The sequence below is a fragment of the Prionailurus bengalensis genome, chromosome B4 (assembly GCF_016509475.1).
Source record: "Prionailurus bengalensis isolate Pbe53 chromosome B4, Fcat_Pben_1.1_paternal_pri, whole genome shotgun sequence".
In the NCBI taxonomy this organism is placed as follows: Eukaryota; Metazoa; Chordata; class Mammalia; order Carnivora; family Felidae; genus Prionailurus; species Prionailurus bengalensis.
The window spans coordinates 121,666,432-121,686,203 of record NC_057358.1 but is presented as its reverse complement, the minus strand read 5'-3'; the positions used below and the strand labels follow the sequence as shown (position 1 = coordinate 121,686,203).

Here is a 19,772-nt window from a genome sequence, read left to right as displayed (position 1 = left end):
GCCACATATTTGTGTAAGTGATTGAATTACTTGGATTTAGCTTCCATTTCCTTCTTTATTTCCCTTTAAAAATATTATACAAACAATGCCAGTTCACAAAAAATAAAACCTGGTATAGTTTTCTTTACATTCTGGGCTGGGCTAAATGCATTTTGTGGATTGCTTATGAAGGATCACCTGGTAAATTATAAAGATGTATGACAATGAACAAGGTTGGCCCGAAATAGACCTATGCCAGGGCACACTTGACTGGAGGGTCTATTTCAGAGGAAAAACCTGGGAGTCATGTTGCTTTACAAGCATGAGTCATGTATTGTTAGTAATATTTCAAGGGAAGCCACTTAAAATATGTCCTGAGTACTGATACTGGAAATGACCTTGTTTTCCATATGCTTTCAGGTGTCTTCACGTAAGTGTACATATTTATGCCTATATTTAACACCTATCTACATTTGGGTTCTACAATGCATAGCATTGCAATTAAAAGAATGAATTCTGATATGAGACCTTGAATAAAAATCTTAGTCCCCACCATTTCCTGGCAAGTGTTTTTTTTTTTTTTTTAATTTTTTTTTAATGTTTATTTATTTTTGAGACAGAGAGAGACAGAGCATGAACGGGGGAGGAGCAGAGAGAGAGGGAGACACAGAATCGGAACCAGGCTCCAGGCTGTGGGCCATCAGCCCAGAGCCCGATGCGGGGCTCAAACTCACGGACCGTGAGATCGTGACCTGAGCTGAAGTCTGACGCTTAACCGACTGAGCCACCCAGGCGCCCCCCTGGCAAGTGTTTTAATCTTCCTAAGCCAGTTTCCTCCTTTAAGAAATGGAGATGATTCCTACCTCAAGAGTAATTGTAAGAATTACATTAGTTAATGTATAAAGTACCAAGCATGTTATATGACACAGGGTTTAAGTCTTCCTTAAACCATTAATACAATAGAAAATATCTATTTAGGAGAGATTGTAGGGATCAGAGATGTTTATTGAATGAAAAGGCACCCGAAACCAATAATATTGCACTGTATGTTAACTAAAATTTAAATAATATTTTCTTTAAAGGAGAAAAAAAAGTCACCAATAGCACAGATTTCTTCCTCTCCTTTGTAATTGCTTACCTGCCTAAGGACTGGAACCTCAGCTCACTGCACACTGTCACCTGAAACGCCCATCAAGTTATCAAAGAAGGCAATGTAAAAACCCCAGGTGTATCTTCTTGTAAGGACCCGGACTGTTGAACCGGAAAGCGAAAAGTACAAGTGTTACGACTGACCTTCGACCCGCGCTCCCCCATCGGTCGCCTGTTTATTTAAATGGTGCGTCCCCTCGGGTGCCACCTGGTAACATTTAGGCCCAGCGCTCCCGGCGGATTTGCGGGACGCGGCTGGAGGCGCCAGTTCTCCCAGGTGTCCGCGGCGCCCGGCGACCCCGGCCACCCCGAGCCCGGCACCCCGGTGAGGGCTTGGCGTGGCTAGACGAGCTCGGCCGGCTGCGGTGGGTGCAGAGGCCTCCGCGCCTAGCCACGTCCCACCCTTCGCGGGGCGCTCGGAGCCGGCGGGGACCGATACCTGGAGGACGCCTCCAATCCCCGCGGGCGCCACGCCTGCCGCGCCCGCGGCGCGGGGAATAAGAAGTGAGCGCCCGGCCGCAGAGGTAAAGCTCGGGCTCGGGCTGTGCGCCGCGGGGCCACGGTTGGAACGCAGGACCCGGGAGACCGAGCGACCATGGACGCGCCGCGGGGCATCGGCACCTTTGTGGTGTGGGACTACGTGGTGTTCGCCGCGATGCTGCTCATCTCCGCCGCCATCGGCATCTACTACGCCTTCGTGGGGGGCGGCCAGCAGACCTCCAAGGACTTCTTGATGGGCGGCCGCAGCATGACAGCCGTGCCCGTGGCGCTGTCCCTCACCGCCAGCTTCATGTCGGCCGTCACCGTCCTGGGCACCCCCTCGGAGGTCTACCGTTTTGGGGCCATATTCAGCATCTTTGCCATCACTTACTTCTTCGTGGTGGCCATCAGCGCGGAGGTCTTCCTCCCGGTGTTCTACAAACTGGGAATTACCAGCACCTACGAGGTAAAGGGTGAGGGTGGGTTGGGGGGGAGCGGAGGGGGCAGGACTTTTCAGGCTCTTGCAGGGATTTTCCTGGGGGCAGACTCACCACCACCACATCGAAATATCTCCCTGTCCAGGTCCATTACCTCCCCTGCCCTCCCCTTTTGGGGAGAGGTGTCCTGTGAAGGCCACAAAAATCTTGGAATTTGCTCTCAGGAGCTCACTGACAAAGAGAGGCTTCCAAAGTAAACGGAGTGATTTGGATTAGTGCTCACTAAGGCGCTTTCTGCTTTAACATCTTTGATTCCGAGTCAAGGGGAAAGATTTAAAAACTTTTTATCTGGGGGAGGGTAAGTTGTTCAAATCTCAGCCTCTCCTCCTTGAAAGGAATCCCCTTGTTCCAGGTCCATAGGCACCACTCACTTTCCCAGGATCGTCTGGGAAGAATTTGCGCACTCTCCCCTCCTTGCCCCTCCACACACACACACACACACACACACACACACGCACGCACACCCTCCAGAGGCACATGCCCAAGTGGGTAAGGTGCTGTAACTCCTGTCCCAGTACCTACATTTGAGATCAGAGTCTACCCCTTACTAGCTGGGTAACCTTGAATGATTTATTGAACCTTTTGTGCCCATTTCTTTCATCTCAAAATGAAAATAATAATACCAACTACCTCATCTAGTTGTTGGGAGGATTAAATGAGATGATGCAAGGGTAACATTCAGAATAGTGTCAGGGGCTGGGTGAGTGCTGGAAAAACGTGGGCCATAAATATTTGTGGTGACAGTAGCAGACATGGTTATCTTGGGATAGCTGGGAAGATTTGGCTGAAAAGTTCTTAAACAGTTCTGCCTTTTCTCTCAGTGGAAAAATGATTAAGGAAGGCACTTGTTGGGGTGAGCACTGGGTGTTATATGTAAGTGATGAATCACTGGGTTCTACTCCTGAAACCAATACTACACTGTATGTTAACTAACTCCAATTTAAATCAATAAATAAAACCATCTTTCCTGCTGCACAGCTCCATTGGTTATAGGTTTTCTCCAGTTGTCTGCAGGAAAGGGCTTTGGAGAGGGAGGGAATGTTTGGTTTAATTTAAAGAACTGTTGAATGTGAGCGGGGTGGGGGTGCAGTTCAGCACCCTTAGTGGTCTCTTTATCCAGGCACTAACCCATGAGGCACATGGGCAAACCTGCAGAAGTTTCCTCTCGCACAGGTCATTATCCAGAGGGCTCTGACACTCATTCTTAGCCTTAAGTTCAGGTATTTTTTGCTCCAGTCCAGAGCCACTGGAAGGTGGTTTCCTAGTGAGGCTGGTTCAACTGGTGCTGGCTGCGGGGCCTCAATGGCACAACAAGTGTTAGTGACAAACTGCCTGGGCTGTGGTGATGCCATCCAGGGCGAGGCACCCCTGGGGCAGCAATGCCTTCCACTCACTCTGGTCATTGTGTTTGGGAGAGTTCGGTCATCATCCCAGAAGGGAGCAGAATGGAATTTCTCTGTTTTGCTCAAAATTAACAAACTGGCTGCCCCAGGCCAATCTTAATTTTCTGCCTTTTTTTTTTTTTGACCCTTAAAGTGTTTTGAAAGAAAATTAATTTAGCATTTGTGATGTTGAGAAGTCAAATACAATTCCAGATTCTAGCTTCTTTTGAAAATTTAGAAGCCTGGTGACACTGGGCTCACATTCCCTGGGGTGAATTCCATGATCAATTCCCAGTTTTACAGCCATTGTTCTCACTTCCTGTTAATTCTCCTAGCTTCATGGTTACTTTCTCATGATAGAGAAATCTTTATCTGCATTTTTGTCTTTCTCAAAAATGCAAAAGGGAACATGGACAGGGTGAAGGGAGTACTTGGTTTTGAGAGAGATGTGAGAGGACATATTTCTTAGTGGATGTGAGGAATAGTCCAACATTTTAATATATGAACACCTGGCCAATCCACTTGTGTATATTACTTTATGAGTCCTTAGGCAGTTTGAGTCTGTGAGCTCTGATCTATAGTCAACCAACTCCAAAACTCAGAAAGGGTTTGAAGAACCTGGCAAGAGGACTTCAGTCCCCAGAGATGAATGCTCCTCTCATAAACACTGACCCGTGCCTCCTCGGGACAGCAGCATTAATTCAACCAGAAAGAGATTACCCATACGCTTCCAGCAGTGGAGGCTGTTAGCAGAGTTCCAGCTAAAAATGGCAAGAAGTTAATGTTTACTGAATGCTTAATACATGTGTGGCACTGGGCTGCATGGTTTACACACATACATTATCTGACTCAATACTAAAACAATCCTTATAAGGGAAGTGCTAAGAGAGCCCCATTTTGCAGACAGAGAGACTCAGAGTAAGTTAAGCTACATAAGAGTGCGAAGCAAAGTAGACACATGCCTAGAGTCTGTGCAGTGGTGCATACTGGCTGCTTCTGAAGCCTCTGGTGAGTCTGTTATAACCCTTAAGCAGGGCTTACAAGAGTACAGAGAGAACAAGGGAAGTAGAACAGAACACACAGAGTTGTGGGCACGCTGGCAGCTTGCATGACTGGTGAGTGCCCAGCAGCTGGGGTCAGGGAAGTTAAGATAACGTGCTTTGTCCCTGACGATTGGCCATAGCAAACACTCCCCTGTAACTCTTTTCTATTTGTTTATATATGCCTCAGAGGGCACCACCTACACAGAATAAGTCCAGCACTGGGTGATATACCCTGGTATTCTTGCTCAAATATGAAATCTCTTCCTACTTATATTTCTTTAGCTAGAATTGGCTATTCAGAAGCATATCTGTTATCTATTTATTACTGCTTTTAAAGTATAGGCCTGATAGGTGTTAGCCACTTCCAGACCCACAGATAAGAATGTAATGCAGGAATACAATTTCGTTCACCACTTCTTCAGGATCTTTCTGGATCCACAAAATCTGTGTGTTGGAACTGAGTTGTCTAGGTATATATATATAACCTATAATCCCTAAATATATATGTATTTTTGTGAATTATATGTATTTATATATATTATTCATATGTATTTATTTATTTTTTTTATTTTTATTTTTTTTAATTTTTTTTTCAACGTTTATTTATTTTTGGGACAGAGAGAGACAGAGCATGAACGGGGGAGGGGCAGAGAGAGAGGGAGACACAGAATCAGAAACCGGCTCCAGGCTCCGAGCCATCAGCCCAGAGCCCGACGCGGGGCTCGAACTCCCGGACTGCGAGATCGTGACCTGGCTGAAGTCGGACGCTTAACCGACTGCGCCACCCAGGCGCCCCCATATGTATTTATTTTGAATACATATGTATGTTTATAATTATGCGTTATATTTATCTGTGGATTTGGATGCCAATTTTTAATGTCTTACTTTTGAATAACAAGTTACAATATTTCCCCATCCATTTATATCACTTGATAGTCTCCAAAGCCCTGCAAAGAGGGGAAATAATTAGTACTGTGATCCTCATTTTCAAGAGGAGGAGCCTAAGATTTCCAGTGACTTCCCCTAGCTTGTGGAGTCATGATTGGGACTGGGTCAAGGGCTGGAACTCCTCCCCAAAACTATGCTGTGCTGTGTTTTTTACCTGTTAATTGTTTTTTGAAGGTCCTACCATGCGTCAGTGCCACCCGCTCACTCTGAGTCTTAGAGACATGGTCAGTTTGCCTATTTATTTGGAATAATGTAGTGGTTCCCTGCCAAGATTTCGGCATCAAATGGTCCTAGACATGCATTGTGGCTGTGAGAATTGTTAGGTTGCAACTTTGGTGTTCTCTCTGAACCCCAGTGCCCTCTGCTCTGATGGGTAGTACTGGCCTCTGGGAATTGTTGGAAGGACAGTGTATATAGCAAGTACTCTACAACTGTCACCTGTGATTATGGAGCAAAAATATCTGGTGTCCTTGCCTCTGATTATTACTTAATGTCAATTTTTCCTTCCTCTTTCTTTTCCCCTGCTCTATGAAAAGACTTGTTTTCAGCTTTAAAATTCTCTCTACATGAGTAATATTCAAGTTAGAGAATGAGAACCTAGCTTTCTTCCAGCTCTAAAATTCTGACTCTAACTCTATAATATATTATGACATATACTATAGGAGATAAGCAGATTATATTTTAAGATGTCAAGGAAAGTAGGAAGAATTGGCAGTTGTTCATTGGCCCTGAATGGAAACTGACATAGACTGATTTAAATAAAAAATAATTTATTTGGGAGGATACAGGGGTAGCCCATCCGAGAGTGAAAAGATGAGCAAAGAGGCTGTGAAAAGGATGGAAGCCAGGATGGCCTCTTCAGGCCACTGTCAGGATCAGTCCTCTTTTGCTCCAGCCATTTCTGTCTTTATATTATGCCTCTAAGATTTAAGTATCCATTGGAGAGAGAAGCTGATTGCCTGAACTTGGGTCATATGACCATCCCTTGGTCAGAAGAGGCAGGGCACCTTGATAGACAGTTCCATCACAATTGCCTGCAGTGGGAAAGGTTGATTCCCAAATGGATCAGGGAAATATCTAAAGTACATACCAAGACAAAGGGGAGAATGGCACTTTGCTCATTCTATAAATGCAGAATATAATCCACTTATATATATTCTTGAAAAGTCAAAACTAGGGATGGAGAACAGATCAGTGATTGCCAAGGTTTAGGGGTAGGGGGAGAGTTTGACTACAAAGCAACAACATAACAGAGTTTTCTGGTGGTGATGGAATTGTCCTGTATGTATTAGAACCTAATGGACTGCACTTTAAAACAAGAGTTAATTTTGCCGTATATAAATAAAAAGAGTAGTAAAGTAGGAATACAGAATACAAATCTTATGAGGTTGCTTTAAATTTCTAACCCCTTTACTTCTTGAGGAGCTGATGTTTCACAACAGTATAAAGTTTTTGCGTATTAACCATTTTTCACTTTTTTGGAAACAGTATTTAGAGCTTCGATTTAACAAATGTGTTCGTCTCTGTGGAACAGTCCTCTTCATTGTTCTAACGGTAAGTTACTCTCCATTAGTTTGTTTTACCTTTTGTCATCTGAAATGTTTGAACTAAGGCACCTGGGCCAAGCTTATTTGGCAAATGAATGAAACATAAGAAAGAGATGTTGAAAATAGGAGACAAAAAAGCAAAAACACTTGCTGTTATACAGCATCAACTCTTAAGATATTAAACCGTGTTTCAGCAAATGCCCCACTTCTTGGAAAACAGAATGTTTCAAGTGAATGCTAAGTATTACATTAATCAACTAACAGTCATGTTGCTTCAGGAGCACATGCTTTTTCCTCTCCCACCTCTGCTTCTGCCCACCAAAGTGACTGAGATGTCATCATTACTGAAATGACAAAGATATTTGAAGGAGCTGTAGGAGCTGATGGTAGGAATTGTAACAAAGGGAAAACAAGTAGTATGTTTCATAGTGTTTTGCAACTTGTTGAGTACAGGTTTGTAAAAATTAACTGACATAGGAAGACACTAGGAAATTATTTCATTTGCTTGAAAGCATGCTTACAAAAGTGAATCAGTGCTCTCTTTTATTTATTTATTTTATTTATTTTTTTTTTTTTAATTTTTTTTTTCAACGTTTATTTATTTTTGGAACAGAGAGAGACAGAGCATGAACAGGGGAGGGGCAGAGAGAGAGGGAGACACAGAATCGGAAACAGGCTCCAGGCTCCGAGCCATCAGCCCAGAGCCTGACGCGGGGCTCGAACTCACGGGCCGCGAGATCGTGACCTGGCTGAAGTCGGACGCTTAACCGACTGCGCCACCCAGGCGCCCCTAGTGCTCTCTTTTAAAAAGCAGAAACTTATGCCCCAGTCGAAGTGGTCATCGAGTATAAAACAACAGAACTATGCACTCTGGAGTTTTTTTGTTGTTTTTTTTTTAATTTTTTTTTCAACGTTTATTTATTTTTGGGACAGAGAGAGACAGAGCATGAACGGGGGAGGGGCAGAGAGAGAGGGAGACACAGAATCGGAAACAGGCTCCAGGCTCCAAGCCATCAGCCCAGAGCCTGACGCGGGGCTCGAACTCGAACTCACGGACCACGTGATGGTGACCTGGCTGAAGTCGGACGCTTAACCGACTGCGCCACACAGGCGCCCCTGCACTCTGGAGTTTTTAAAGCCAAGTACAAGTCAGGTAATATAAGTAAATGCAAATATAGATTTACTGATTGCCACAAATGGAAAGCAAAGATTTGCCAAGCAGTGAATGACAGAGAACACTTCCCAGTCTTCATCCAGGTTGCTGGAGGCTTGTCATGATTATTGTCACATCATTTATATCGATCTTCCTCTTGACAGGTAAATGCTTTTTGGAGGGATGGGTTTGTTAATGGAGATCTAGGAAGGAGTTTTCATTCTCATCCCTATTGGTAATTCAATTCTCCAATCACAAGCAACCCTAAGCATTTGCTATAGCATAACAGAGTGCCTTTGTAAATTATTTAACTTGACTCCATTTTTTATCTCTGTAAATTGCATAACTCAGATTGGTCCTTAACACTTCCAGTGTAAAAGGAAGGAGCCCTTTGGGGTCTGGTAGAGATTCCAACAAAGAATTGAGGTCAGTATCTTGCATTTACCAACTGTTTAGTTCCTCTTTGGATCATTTTTAGAAATGCCTAAAGAGATGAAAAGTGGGGAACAAGTGTCAAGAAGGTGGCCTGTGGTCATGTTTTCAAATTTTCAAGTTGGTCCGGATAATGACTGTGGAAAGTTCATTACTACAAAAAGAAGAAAGCTTTACCATCTCCCACTTGAAGGACTTACTTCCATTGACCTATCCACGTAGTATAATCAAACATTCAAATACTACATAATATGGCTTTTTTCATCATTTGTCTTTATAGAGTAAACATGGAATCACAGAGAATCATAGAACCATATGTTTTTATAAAATAAATCACATAGAATATATATGAATATACAGGATACGATATACAGTATTTGAAAAATCTAATGCAGTGAAAATAATATCCTGAGAAAAAAAGACCACATTTATCATACTACTGTGCCCCAGATTCATAAATATTTGTTAGATATATGAATGAAAAATAATATAGAATATCAAAAAGATGGAATATAGTTTTTGTTGGCTTTCAGGGTTTTTTTAAGTTCAAATTTATAGTTTTGTTTAATTAGCATGCAAACTTTTTGAAACCAGTTTCCAAAATTATTACTGTTTTTCCCAATTAAGTATGCAGTGATTAACAATAGTTTGAAGGCATATGAATGAGGAACCATCTTTTTTTTTTTATTTTAGGTTTGTATTTTTTCTTTCCTTTCAATTGTTTAGATCGAGGAAAATTGATTTCAAGCTTCAGTTGATGGATCAATGACTATCTGCACTGAGCACCATGTGAAAAGTCCATATTTTTACTTTATTTTTTTATTTTTTATTTTTTATTTTTTTATTATTTTTTTATTTTTTATTTTTTTAAATTTTTTTTTCGACATTTATTTATTTTTGGGACAGAGAGAGACAGAGCATGAACGGGGGAGGGGCAGAGAGAGAGGGAGACACAGAATCGGAAACAGGCTCCAGGCTCTGAACCATCATCAGCCCAGAGCCCGACGCGGGGCTCGAACTCCCGGACCGCGAGATCGTGACCTGGCTGAAGTCGGACGCTTAACCTACTGCGCCACCCAGGCGCCCCTTTATTTTTTTATTTTTGAGAAGTCCGTATTTTTAACAAAATTGGCCATAAAAGATTTCCATAATCTATGACCACATCACAAACGGTAAAGAAGAATCAGCTTCACTTAAATAACATTTTCAAGTTACAGATTTTATCATGTATACTGAAACTACTGTTTTAATTCATAATTGAGTTTATAAAAAATTAATATTTTATTTTATAATTCATACAGTATATTTGGTTTTCTTTTTCCCCTAGATTCTCTATACTGGAATTGTTATTTATGCCCCTGCCCTGGCTTTGAATCAAGGTACATTTTAGAGTTAACAATTATGTCACCACATTTGGGGGTTCATTTTTAAATAGACTTTATTCTCTCCTTGGGGAGGGGGGAAGATGGAGGAATGCCTCCAGTAACCTGCATCAACTTGAGGGGAGCAAGATGGCTTTAAGTGTTTACTCTAGCAGCTTCTTCGAGTTCCTGGGTCAATAGCTCCAAAAGATCTATGATTAATAGGAGGGCAGACCTCACTGAGGAGTGAATCTTGGATGTACCAACCAGCCACGCTCCATTCCTTCAGAATGAACGCCCCCTGTAGTCTAAGTCATGAATGGCAGCACTTTCTTCCTTGGTAGATGTAACCAGGAGCCCATAGTCAAGAGGCTTCTGTGTTACTCAGCTCAGTTCCATCATGAAATCTGGCAGGGAGAGAAACTTTTCTTCTTTCCATTTCTAACATGGTCCAAAATTCAAGAGAGGGAGATCTGTGTGACTTGAAATATCAAATCTTTCCTAGTGACACAATGAAAGATGGCTATAGTATCCTTTTAAACAAATGTATGAAGATGGTGCTGATCAACAAACTACCCTTTGGATTTGGGCAGATAAAAGCCATGGAACTGGAGTAGTTTACTGAACCAAAGATGCCTGTTAGTTAGTCTTATCTGCAAAAGGCTTTCGGGGAACCCCATATCCTTTGAATTCTTATCAATCAGATGTGAATTTATCTCTAAAACTGCCTTGTAAAATGGACAAGTGGACTTTGATGGGAAAAATGTGATGCGGTTCCTGTGAGTTAATATAAAATGGAAGAACCCTGCTAAATCCACACTCTCATTTCTTGATTTCATGATAGACAGATAGTAATTGTAACCTAAGTTTATAAAGTATAACTATATCATTACGAAGAAGAATTCCATGATATAATGTGCTCTTGAATTTTGAATGACAGGCATGTTCCATGTCAATATTACCAACATCATGAGTGGGTCAATTTCATGTATAAAGAGCTGACTATAAGCTTCATAAGTTACCTATTGGCCTTAAGTGTAACTAAAGATGTTGGCTTTAGGGTTTTAAAGTACAGTTATGGCAGTAAGAGAGTACTGCTTTACATCTGTGAAGAAATTGAGGGCTCAGATCTTATCAGGTTATTGTGCCATTCACTAGGAATTAGGACCCGAGACTGCATTTTGACCGCTTGAATATCAATTGTGTATTTTACTGTGACCAAAGCAGTATATACCAGCATAAATATAGTACTGGCTGTGCAACAGATGCTCCAGAGAAACTTGTTTAACTGAAAGGGATCTTAACATTCTTTGGGTCTGATCATTTTCTTTTTACTTTTTTAAAAAATTATAGAAAAATTCAAACATATACTAGAAAAAAGAGAATAGCATAGTAAACTCTAGTGTATCCTTAACTCCACTAAAAATGATCAACTCTTGGTTTAATTCACTCTGTTTCACTCATTAGATTATTTTCCTGTAAATCTGAGATATTTTATCATTTCATCTGAATTCAGGGTCTTTTAAAAATAAGGATATGCTTTTTTTTTCTCCACTGAGGTAAAATTGACATATAACATTGTATTATACTATAATGATTCAATATTAGTATGTATTGCAAAATGACCACCACAATGTCTAGTTGACATCTGTCTCCATACATAGTTAAAAAATTTCTTTTTCTTGTGATGAGAGCAAATTGGTATTTATTCTCTTAGCAACTTTCAAATATGCATTATAGGATTATTAACTATAGTCAGCATGGTGTACATTACACCTCCAGGACTTAGGTATTTTATAACTGGACGTTTGTACCAGCATGTGTTTTGCAAATACAACTATACCATTTTCATATCTAAAATATTAAAATCATTTTTTTGATATCATCAATATGAAGTCAGTGTTCAGATATCCCTGATTTTCCCCCCTTTTTATTGTATTTCATCATATGCATCTCCAAAATCTGTTTATCCCATTCTCTTATTGATGGGCATTGGATTGTTTCCAGTTTTAGGCTACTCTGAATTAGAGCTACTAAGATCACTCTTGTTCAGGTTTTGTTTTGTCTGCTTTGTATTTGTTACAACCTCAAAGCAGAATGTGACTTGAGCACTACTTTTTCACTCACAAAACTTGCTGAATTACTTTTTGAATAGCTTTATAACATACCTACATAGGCTTGTAATTTTGCTACCTCAAACAATGTTTTTCTTTGGAAAACAAGCTCTATAGATAGTGACTCTCATCAAGTCAGTTCAGTTTAACATACTAGTTTTTAGAGGCCTGTGACATGTAGTAGACAACTACAGGAGATAGAAGATTTAAAAAGTAGATCCTAGAAGGTGAAAGGTATTTGAACCAATATTTTTCTTTTAAACATCAAGGGATAGCTCAGAACACTTCAGTTACAAAAAGTTTGGTCTTACTAAGGAATCTGCTAGGTAGCCAAACACTTCAGACCATGCAGTTAACGCTAGGTTACTTACATCTTGCAACAAATGCTACCTTGTCCTGTTAAAATAAGCCAACATGGAACTAGATAGAAAAGGAAAACTAGCTGGGTTTTAGTTCCTACTTATCACAGCATCACCCTCAGAAAGTGGTTCTTGTCCTGCCATACAGATTTTTAAAATGTTAACAAAAATGAAGAAAAATATCCTTGAATGTATTATCAGGGAGAATGAAGATAAAGTATTGAATACCTGTACAAGTAATTCTTGGGGCAGCGCTTACTCCAGTTCTTCCATGGGTGACGTGTCACCATCCCCCAGGAGGAGCAGCATCTCTTTGGTTACAGCAGCATTGCCATAATCAGCAGTGGGGTCATTTTCATCAATAACCAAGACCAAGTTTGATCGTCTTGTAGAACCTGTTAGCGTGTGTCTGGGGATTCTCTTTTGACACACATTTTTATTTCTAGTGGGTGAACACCTGGAAGCAGTATAGTTAAACATACACCTATTATGACCTAGCTCAGGGCAGGTTCATGTACAAAATTTAAGAGAAACTGGCAAATAGTTTTTCAAAATGAATGTACCATTTTACATGCCCACTCCACAATGAATGCATGTCTGAGTTACTCCACTTGTGCTCCTGCCTTGGCTTTGAATCAAGGTACATCTTAAAGTTACCACATTTGAGGCTAATTTATTATATAGGAAAACATTGACTTTTGTATATTAACCTTGTGTCCTGCAAACTTGCTATAATCACTAGTTCCAGGAGTTTTTTTTTAATATCAATGATCATGTCATCTATGAACAAAGAGAGTTTTATTTCTTCTTTCCCAATCTATATACCATTTATTTCCTTTCTTGTACAATGTTGAGAAGAAATAGCGAGAGAGGGCATCCTTGTCTTGTACCTGATGTTAGTGGGAAAGCTTTGAGTCTGTCACCATTAAATAGGGTGTTAGCTGTAGGATTTTTGTAGACAGCCTTTATCAAGTTGAGAAAGTTCCCTTCTATTCTTAGTTTATTGAGAGTTTTTATCATGAATGGATATTGGATTTTGTCAAATGCTTTTTCTGCATCTTTTGATATGATCATGTGATATTTCTTTTTCAGTCTGTTAATTTGATAGATTCCATTAATTGATTTGAAAATATCAAACGAGCCTTGCATACCGGGGATAAATCCCTCTTGGTCATGGTGTTTAATTCTTTTTATACTTTTTTTTGGATTCAATTTGCTGATCCTCAATTTGTTGAAGACTTTTGCATCGGTGTTCCTGGGAAATATTGGTTTGTAGTTTCTTTGTAATGTCTTACCTGGTTTTGGTATTAGGGAAATCCTGGCGTCATAGAGTGAGTTAGGAAGTATTCCCTCTGCGTCTATTCTCTGAAAGAGGTTATAGACAATTGGTATAATTTCTTCCTTAAATTGTTAGAAGTTACCAGTCAGCCTGCCTCACCTAGAGCTTTCTGTTTTGGAAGGTCTTTAATTACTGATTCAATTTCTTTAATAGATATAGACCCATTTAGATAATTTATTTCTTGTTGTATGACTTTTGGCCCATTGTGTCTTTCAAGGAATGGGTCTATTTTATCTAGATTATCACATTTGTGGGTAGAGTTGTGATCCTTCCATTTAAAAAGAATACAGTATGCCTCTCCACTTCTTAGGTAAATGGTGGCAAATTATACAACTTTTCTCCTTGGTTCCATCTTAGTAACATGCACAACTCATTTCGAGGAGTGGTAGAATAGTGTGTTTACTGAACCATGATGACCAATACTCTATGACCCCATTCAGTCTAGTTAACTTCCTCACAATATCAAGTTGTTTCTTAGCTTCATTACAATAGAAATGCTTTCTCATGTATTTTATTTAGCCAGTGTTGGATCTAGGGATGCTGTCTGAGGGTAGAAACTAGGTCCATTTAACTCATCAAGTAAAATTTTAAACTCCACTTGTTTGGGGACATTTTATGAGATTTGGACCTAGTTTTAGGCAAGAGTAGAGAGGTAGGGAGAAGATAGGTGCTCTACAAATGATATAGATTCCTAATGATGATTTTTTGAGAAGTATTTTTTTTTACACGTTTCACAGTTACTCATGCGTTTTCTTTTTTCCTTTCACAGTCACAGGATTTGATCTGTGGGGTGCAGTAGTGGCGACAGGTGTGGTCTGCACATTCTACTGCACACTGGTATGTCAAGGACATTATTTCTCTTTTCACTTTATCTGCTTGCTTTGCAAAATGGAAAATTCCAGTAGTTGTGTTCTGCAAACTGCATTGTTCATGTGTAATATCCTACTCTTATCTCCCACAAGTGTAACTTTTTGTAAGAAATATTCAATCTGGGGAAAAATTTGATTCTTTATAGAACATTGATCATAACTGAAACTTCTTTCTTTTATCTGAACCATTGTAGTGGTCCTGAATTTTGTCTTCTGATTCATCTTTACTGTTGCTAAATTATTATAGTTGTGTTCATATTATTCCTAGCCTCCAAAACCTGAGGTAGTTTCTCATTGCCTGTAGGAAGGAGTTACAGTCAAAATATATAACATCCATATAGTATGGACACTGCTATTATTATGGATGCTAGTTCTTAGCAGTGGTGCAACTCTCATGGCATCCTGACATACTAGGTCTTAAGACTTTAGTTGCTGGATCTTCTACAAGATGGGGATCTCCGGGAAGGGATGTTTCAGCCAAGGACATAGGAACTGGAGAGAGACTCTTGGCAAGTTTTTGGTAGTGGCTAGTACAAAATGATTTTAGTACTTCAACAACTGGTATGACCTTCTATATGCATACTTGATTGGATATCAGCCCTGCCTATGGGATAAAGTCCATGAAAATGCCTCTTGCAATTTGACTCTGAATTTTCTTCCCAACAATCTACCTATACCATTCCACTTTGCTTCAAAATGTATATCTGGCTACACTCAACATGCTATGTACTTTGACTTTTTATGCTTTTACCCATGCTGTTTTCTCTTCTGGGATGACCTTTCATCTTTGCCTCTGCTTCTGTCTGAAGGCTTGGCTCAAATCTCACCTTCTCTTGAGGGTTCTCCCAAGCTTACAATCTACGTTGAATGTACCTCTTGGCCCAGATCCATGTTTTCATTATTTTTATCCAACATAGCATATAAGCATGTAGATTATTAATAATGTCTGATAAAAGCATTAATCCTAATATACTTTTCTCCTCAAAGGGTGGTCTTAAAGCAGTTGTCTGGACAGATGTTTTTCAAGTTGGGATCATGGTAGCTGGATTTGCATCTGTGATTATACAGGCTGTAGTGATTCAAGGTGGGATCAGCACTATTCTAAATGATGCCTATAATGGTGGAAGATTGAACTTCTGGAAGTGAGTTGCTATTTACCTCCTGATCTATAGAATTGTCCTTTTTTTTCTATAAAAATAATCTTTTTATTGAAATAGTAAGTTTATATTAGACCTCTAACAAATAGACCTCTAAGAATATAGTACAAAAAATTGAAGCTGACAAGTTAATGTGTGAGGGGTTTCCACCAAGTCTTTAAGGGGTTGAAACAGTCAGTTGGTTAGTTACATGGTACTTAGAATGGTCCTTCTTCCTGAGAAAGGACTGATAGCAAAAGAGTAATTTTCTTCCAGATATTTAAATCTGGAATTGGTTAAAGGGTAGGGTAGGGTAATTAGAGAAGAGATAGTTGGGAAATAAGAAAAGGAAACCTTTCTTAAGAGAAAAACACCAGAAGACCATGCTGCCATTTTCATAGTTTTTTGTTTCAAGCAGCCTAGAGAATTTTTCTATTGATATTGCCCCAACAATATATAGTATATTATTATTATATTTATAATTGTATATATGTATTAAATGTTATATAAAATTATATGTTATTTCTAGAAAATTTACTAGAAAATTTATGACTAATGTTTCAAGTGTCAGTAGATTGTGTAATATAGCATATCTTAAGCAGTTATTCATGTTTCCTGGAGAAAGACCAGTGGGAAAACTAGACATTTCATCGCAAATATATCACACAACTTAAAACAATATTTAAAATACCTTCCATTGTGGTTCAGTAGTGTCATTCTTGTTATCATGTTCAATGTGGAAAGGGGCTTATTTTGACTTGGACCAGCATATTTCCTCTTTAAGAAGCCCTATTTTGAGACACACAAGCTGAAATCACCGGCAAGAAGAAAAAAAGAAAAGCATTTCTTACTTGGTGGCTCTCTTCTAGTTTTTGAAAATGGCACTAACGTTTGAGAAGAGATTTTTCAGAAATTGGACAGGGACAACATGTTAATTTTCAGAGATGAGTTGAATTATGACAAATCAATTTCAACTATTTTCTATTATTACTATGACTACTTCAAGATTCAGATTCCAAGGAAGAGCACCTCCAATTGTCCTAGCTTGGGCATGATTCCATACCTTAGTTGGGACAGAGCAGGACTTTGTATTGACAACCACTGAGACTATTTTATGGGGCAATGGTTGTTTCCCAAAGCGTATTTGGGTTGCCATTACTAGAGGATGGGAGAATGGATACCAAGAAGCAGAAACAATCAGTGGCCACGCAGAAGATCTTGATTACTCCCAAATCTCTTCTTAGTAGGCTTAGATTGAGGGGAGAAGGTTTGGAACCAATAATTTTTTCTGCAAGTTAATTGTCACTGTGTATAAAGGCAACCCATATTGCTGCATTGAAGTGACACCTTTTACATTGATGAGAGATTATTGAAAGTAAAAGATTAGACATTTTCATGATGTTTACTTTGGAGGCTGCCAAGCATTAAATAATAAGAAAAGCATTATTGTGTATCCTTGTTATTCAGATATGTTTGAGAATATGGTGGGCAAAATATCTGCTCTGGTGATAATAAGAGAAGGATTCTGTGTTGGTATTTTCTGTATGATCTATAGTTGTCATATATATTGTATATGGCCTAAAACCACTAAATTGTCTATTCTAAATCTTGTCTTACTTCCCTCAAGTAGCTCGCTGAGTCCTTTTGGCTCTTGATTTCCATTAGCTAATATAGTAGTTGCTTTCTCTGTAGGATAAAGGGTCAACACCCTTGAAACTCTTAAACTTTAATATGAAAGTTAGAGAATGGAATAGAGGCTCTTGTATTTCCATAAGAATGCCAGGATATGTATAAAATTAGAATACTTTCTTCAACTAATCTTAAATATAAGATTTGAGATGGATTTGCAGAATTTCACAATTTTTAGAAAGTTTCTTTGAAAGCCAATTTTGCAGAAATTTGTCAAGCTCATATTGTATATCATAGATGAATAGAATTATTCCTTCTAAGATAACACATTAAGAAAAGTTAAAAGGCATATCAAATGTGGAAGTTGAGCTTTCTTTGTGACAATATTTTGGGCTTAAGTATATGTCATAAAGTGACTTTTCACTATTAGCATTTAGCTTGTGCACACAGCATTTTAAGAAAGGATGATTACACTGACATAGTAATTTTAGAATGCAAAAGCCTTTAAACTGCATTATCTAACTGAGTTCTTGATCTTGAATATAAATTAGAAGTCTGACTGTACATGTGCTAGGAGAAGAATTACATATGCATTGTATAACAAAAAATTTTGTTAATTTTGTGTTCATTTCAGTACCATATCTATTGCTAGGGTGCACTTAGGAAATTCCCTCTCTTTATTGCTTTCTCTTTTTAGTTTCATATTTTTCTCTAATTACAGCATGGCAGACTTGTTTAAATAACAATTTACTAAAGCTACAGGAGAAAATTTTTATAAAATCTCAGAATAATTAGAACATTCATTTTTCCTCAGTCCCACCCAGAGTTTCCAATTCTCTGAAATTATCCACTTTTATTTCACGGAACTTAAGCTAGAAATATTTCTACCTCTTTTATTACTTAATAAATTTGTACATATTTATGTATGTATCCATATTTACATAGATATACATTGCTTGCTTCCAAAAACTATTCTAGGATAATTTTCTATAGTTTTTTTCCCTGATAGCTCAGATTTGTTTTCTGTTTCTTTTCATTTAGTTTTAATCCTAACCCTTTGCAAAGACATACATTCTGGACAATTGTTATAGGAGGGACCTTCACATGGACCAGCATCTATGGTGTCAACCAATCCCAAGTGCAGAGATATATTGCCTGTAAAAGCAGATTCCAGGCAAAAATGTAAGTCAAACTATGGTATAGAAATCATTAATAACCATCAGTTGTCTTTATTGAAATTCTTTCATTAGTCACACTTTGCTCAGGTTTAAGTCTTATGTATCATGAAATTCCAAGAGATAAATGATACTTAGTTATAAAAGGATCAAGTAAAACAAAGTGGTCCTGTATATTTTAAACCAGATAAATTGAAATATTTATATGAATTATTTACTAAAACAAATACGATCAAATAATGCATTTATTGTGTATCTATTTGTATAAGGAATTATGGAGGATAAAAAATTATAAATATATGGCTCTTATCATGAAGGAGCCTTAATATCTAGTTAGGAAGATATATGCAAATATGCAAAAAAGTGAAATAACACTAGAAATGTATAACAGTTCCATGGAAGGATAAAATGCTAGAAGAAATGGTCAAGGACATTATATTGACGGATGTGTTGGTGTGTTTTATTTTCAGACATAGTCATGGATTTATACCTCTGCTCTAACACTTGCTATTTGAGTGATCATGGGAAAGTTACTTAGTCTCCCTGAGTCTCAGTTTCTGAACTTACAAAATGAGCATAAGAAATATTATATATTTCATGAGAGGTATTGTAAAATGCTGTGTTCAGCACACACATGGTAGGGGGCCAGTAAATGTGAATTCCATTTTCTATCTCAGATCATAGGATGTGAAAGCAGAGGATGGGTGAGAGATTCCTCTCAAGCAGGCAGATCCTGAATAATGACCATATGTGGGCGGGTAGAGAATAGTGGGAGAGCATTCCAGATAGACATTGATTTGAACATAGCCCAGAAGTCAGAAGGATAACTTGATCAGGGAACTCTCAAGCCCATCATGGCTTGAAAAAAGAGTACAAATGGTGGCTGGTTCTTTCTCAGGAAGCCTCAGATCAGTGTGGTGACCACCATTCCCCATGCTGATAAATAAGGCTACCTGGACCCACATGCATTTAGGAACTTAAAAATTCCAAATAGCTTAAGAGTAACAGCATGATTAAAGTAGGATGAGGAATGGCAATTCTATTTCTATTCAAAGGAAAACATGAAAATATTGTGATGTCACATGTGATGTCACACTCAATATATTGAGGGTAAATTGGTTTAAACATGATCTGTCTTTGGAACATTCTGTAATAAAAGATCTACAAGAAAATCAGCACA

At 38.8% G+C, this 19,772-nt stretch overlaps 1 protein-coding gene across 1 annotated transcript in view; it reads left to right on the top strand.

The window, feature by feature from the left end:
• Positions 1-1,599: 1,599 nt before the first annotated feature.
• The window catches only part of SLC5A8 (solute carrier family 5 member 8), a 53,112-nt gene continuing 34,939 nt past the window's right edge, over positions 1,600-19,772 (top strand). Inside the window, exons 1-6 of the mRNA XM_043562313.1 lie at positions 1,600-2,074; positions 6,967-7,032; positions 9,938-9,989; positions 14,553-14,620; positions 15,640-15,794; positions 18,459-18,599. Of these exons, the coding sequence (XP_043418248.1) occupies positions 1,724-2,074; positions 6,967-7,032; positions 9,938-9,989; positions 14,553-14,620; positions 15,640-15,794; positions 18,459-18,599 (833 nt within the window). The 5' untranslated portion in view covers positions 1,600-1,723. The remainder of the gene's footprint in view (positions 2,075-6,966; positions 7,033-9,937; positions 9,990-14,552; positions 14,621-15,639; positions 15,795-18,458; positions 18,600-19,772) is intronic.